We start from the raw sequence: 3,844 nt of genomic DNA, 5'->3' as shown, positions 1-3,844 counted from the left end.
GTCGTTGGTGCGGCCAGACCACTCCACGGGGGCATCCAGGTCGCCACGGTCCTTCAGGAAGGCCAGCGCGCCCGCCAGGCCTGCGGGGAGTGTGTGTGGGTGGGTGGGTGGGTGGGTGTGGGTGTGGGTGTGGGTGTGGGTGTGGGTGTGGGTGTGGATGCGCGCACGCTCGCATCGCACGCTCCATTATCGAGCGTGTGGATGCTGAGCAAGAGGCTTGTGAGGTGGGGTGTAGGGGTGCGCAAGGGAGGTGTGAAGGGAGGTGATGAGGGCGCGCAAAATCGAGCGAGGAGCGGCCCGGCGGCTGGCGAGCAGCGGCGTGCAGCCAGCGGCGCCAGCTGGCGTGCTGTCCCTGCAATTGCCGCTGCCTCGGGCGGCGACGGCCAAAAACACATTGCTAACTGTTTGAGCCCCGCACCTGAACCGATGGCTCGCTCCCGCGTCACGCTCTCATCCTGCTTCACCTCGCCCTGCTGCTGCTGCTCGGGCGCGCCCGCCGCGCCCGCCGCCGCCGCCGCCGCCGCCTGCTTGGCGCGCAGCTTCTGCCGCATCTCGGCGGCCGAGATCTCGCCGGGGGCGCCGGAGGCGGGCACCCAGCCGGCCCACACGTTGTCGGATGCTGCAGAGGCGCGCGGGGGAGGCGGCGAGGGCACACAGGCATCCATATGAGCCAGGCGAGGCTGGGTGACAGTGAGGCAGGGAGGGCCCGGCGCTCCCCGCGCCTTCAACAGCCTGTGCTGACATCAAGGCGCCGCCGGCTCCTCTGTGCCCCTTTCCTGCGGCGCTGCCTGCCCCTGCCCCTGCCCCTGCCCTGCCATCACACCGCTCACAAGGAGCGCCAGAGGCGGGCACAGTAACTGTAGTTAGTGGCACTCACCCTTGCCGGCTGGCTCCAGGTCTGTGTCCATAGCATCAAGTCCAAAGTCGCCTTCCGCCTCCGCCTCCGCCTTGACCCCGCTGCCGCTGCCGCTGGCGCCGGCAGCCCCCGCGCCGCCGCCGCCGCGCTCCTGCGCCTCCTGCTCCTGCTGCGGGGCTGCCGCCGGCGCGCCCTCCTCCTCCTCCTTCACATGGATGGTGCGGGTGAACTCAGCCACATCGGTAAACACCAGCCCTGCAGCAGTGAGGGGGGCACTGAGGAGAGCAGTGAGGGCATCAGCGAGGGGAGCAGCGAGGGGGGCAGAGGCCGGTTGGTGGCGGGAGGGGCAACACAGGCGGCCGCGGCGCGGCACGGAAGGAGCGGGCTCTCGCCACGACGATGCCGCCACAGATGCAACAGCTGGCTAGTGGCGGCCGCGCCGTGCACGTGTACCCCGCACGGCATGGCTGCCACCAGCTGCATCCGTGGTGGGATGCCTGCACTGCACACACGAACCGCACAGGCACGGCGGCCAGTGGCCAGCGGGGCGTGGCTTTGTGAGGCTGTGGCTCCTACCTCCGTCTGCAGGCGCGCCGCCGCCGCGCGCCGCCGCCGCCGCGCGCTGCTGCTCCTCCCGCCGCTTGATCAGCTCTGCGGCCAAGTTTTCGGGGCCCTTGGGCGCCGCCGCCGCGCCCGCGGCCGCCGCGTTCTTCTGCGCAAGCTGCCGCGCCCTGCAGCACAAAGGGGGCGCGGCGCATGGCGCACCCGCGCCTGGTCAGTGCCAGGACAAGGAGCTGCGGGCCTCCTCCCTACCCCCTCCCTTGGGAAGCACGGTCGTGCACACGTGCAGGCTGGGAGTGTGAGGTAGAGTACAGACGGAGCCAGCAGGCGCTCGCTAGCAGCAGGCTGCTGCTTTCTGCTGCTGCCACACTGTCGGTAGGGGAGGTGCGCCGGTTTCATGGCAGGCTGCAACATATGGCCGGTCTCACGGCAGGCTGCAATGAATGGCTGTCACTCACTTGCTGAGGGACTGGTAGAGATCCTCGTCCTCCTCCAGCCCGCCGCCCTCCTCCTCATCTGCCGCGGCCGCGTCGGCGCGCAGCGCCAGCGAGGCGTAGTTGGCCTTGTTGAGGGCGTGGTCAAACCTGCGGGGAAATTGCGGGTGGAGCATGAGGCGGGAGGGAGGGTGGAGGTGTGGAAAGGTGTCACTGGGTTGTGCAGGCGGCAAGGAGGTGCGCGGGGGTAGAACTGGCGGGAGGAGGCGGTGAAGCGGATGCAACGTGGTGGCAGGCGGGCAGGGATGCGAGGCTGCGGGGAGGGCAGGGCTGGGTAGGGGGGGCGCGTGCTGCTGCCGCCGTACCTGGCTCGCCGCTCGGCCGCCGCCGCCGTGGCCGCCGCCGCCTTGTCGGCCGCCCGCCGCTCCCGGGTAGCTCTGCTGCCCAGGTCGCTGCCGCCTGCGGCGACAGGCGGCGTGGCCCACGGCACAAGGCGCGCCCGGCGGTCAGCTGAGGCGGCAGCCCCAGGGCAGCAGCAGGCAGCAACATGGGCGGCACGCGAAGTTAGGCATAGCCTCAGTTTAGAGGGCAGTACCGCACGTACCGCGTGCCGCCGCCTCCGCCTCGAGCGCCGCCAGCTCCTCTTCTGTCAGCGCTTTCTTCTTCAGCTTCCGTTCTTTCTTCTTCTTGGGCTTCTGGAACTGCAGGCGGCGGCAGGAGGGGGGCAGGGCGGCAGGCAGGCGCAGGCTGCTCAGCGCATCGACCGAGCAACGAGGCAAGCGCTCGGCAAGCATGCCAGCAACAGGGACGGTGCAGCCGATGATCCCACCAACCGCACCCAGTAGGCTGCCAGCTGGCAAGACCAGTCGCCCCAGCAAAGGCTGCAGCTGGGCCCACCACGCCACGGCGCGGCAGCCCCTGTGCCCCCCCTTGAGCCCTCAGCAGCAGCTGCAGCCCACCTTTGCCATCTCCTCCTGTGTATAATAGTCTGCCGCCGCCTGCTGCACCACCACGCTGGCATCCTCCACCACCACAGCCCCGCCGCCGCCGCCGCCGCCGCCGCCCGCCCCGGCCGCCAGCCGCGCCCGGATCTCCTCCTGCCGCCTCTGCCGCGCAGCTTCCACGGCGCCGGCGTCGTCGAGCTGCAGCAGGGGTTGCAAGCGGCACCGGCAGGCGCGCAGTCGGTAGGAGCCGACAGGCGGCGGGTGGCAGGCGGCAGCGCAAGGGCTGCACACCCTGCCTGCCACCCCTGCAGCATCCAAGCCTGGTCGGCGCTGTGGCACGAGGCAACCTGTCGAAATGGAGCTGCAACCCGCTCCCCCTGGGGTCCTCCTGCCCTCCAACAGAGCATGCCTACCGGCCGCTCACACACCACCACCACCACCACCAGCCCGTACTCCTGCCACACTCTCACACCTGCATCATCTGCTCCTCCTCCTCATCATACTTGTCCAGCAGGCCGCGCCGCTTGCCGTCCTCCTCCCACAGCGGCTTGGCCTGCTTGCCCGAGGCCTTGCGAGCCTTGGAACGCTCCTTGTCTTCACGCTGCGGCCAGGGGGAGGCAGCCAGGGGGGGGCCAGCGGCAAAGGGTGAGCACACGGGCGGCCAGAGGTAGCAAAGCATGGGGCGGGGCCCAGCGAGCGAAACCGGGCCCACCACCCGCCCACCCACACCTGCACGCCCTGCTCGCCGCCAGCGAGCTTGGGCGGCACCCCCACACTCTCGCACACGCACGCGTCCCAGCGCCATCCCCCCCGGGCCCCACTCCACACGCTGCTCACCGCCAGTATATTCTCCAGTACCATGTCCTGATCATCCTCCACCAGGTTCCCCCGCTCATCCAGGATACCGCGGTCCTCTGCAGGGGCGGGGCAAGGGGTGGGAAGGGGAGCAGGCAGGGCGTGGGAGGGAGGGATGCGCACGGTCACGCGCGCGGCATCATGGGGAGGCGCGGCGCAGCGTCAGGGGAGAGGCCTGCCGGCGGCCTGCTCTC

At 70.6% G+C, this 3,844-nt stretch overlaps 1 protein-coding gene across 1 annotated transcript in view; it reads right to left on the bottom strand.

Annotated features, from left to right (window-relative positions):
• The window catches only part of CHLNCDRAFT_49703 (hypothetical protein), a gene marked incomplete at both ends in the record, with an annotated part of 11,849 nt that overhangs the window by 6,947 nt on the left and 1,058 nt on the right, over window positions 1-3,844 (bottom strand). The window contains 10 exons of the mRNA XM_005851889.1: window positions 28-80; window positions 419-619; window positions 878-1,111; window positions 1,433-1,587; window positions 1,876-2,001; window positions 2,217-2,310; window positions 2,456-2,552; window positions 2,811-2,993; window positions 3,268-3,396; window positions 3,633-3,709. Of these exons, the coding sequence (XP_005851951.1) occupies window positions 28-80; window positions 419-619; window positions 878-1,111; window positions 1,433-1,587; window positions 1,876-2,001; window positions 2,217-2,310; window positions 2,456-2,552; window positions 2,811-2,993; window positions 3,268-3,396; window positions 3,633-3,709 (1,349 nt within the window). The remainder of the gene's footprint in view (window positions 1-27; window positions 81-418; window positions 620-877; window positions 1,112-1,432; window positions 1,588-1,875; window positions 2,002-2,216; window positions 2,311-2,455; window positions 2,553-2,810; window positions 2,994-3,267; window positions 3,397-3,632; window positions 3,710-3,844) is intronic.

The sequence above is a fragment of the Chlorella variabilis genome (genome assembly GCF_000147415.1).
Source record: "Chlorella variabilis unplaced genomic scaffold CHLNCscaffold_1, whole genome shotgun sequence".
Lineage (NCBI taxonomy): Eukaryota > Viridiplantae > Chlorophyta > Trebouxiophyceae > Chlorellales > Chlorellaceae > Chlorella > Chlorella variabilis.
This window is presented reverse-complemented; position numbering and strand designations above follow the sequence as displayed.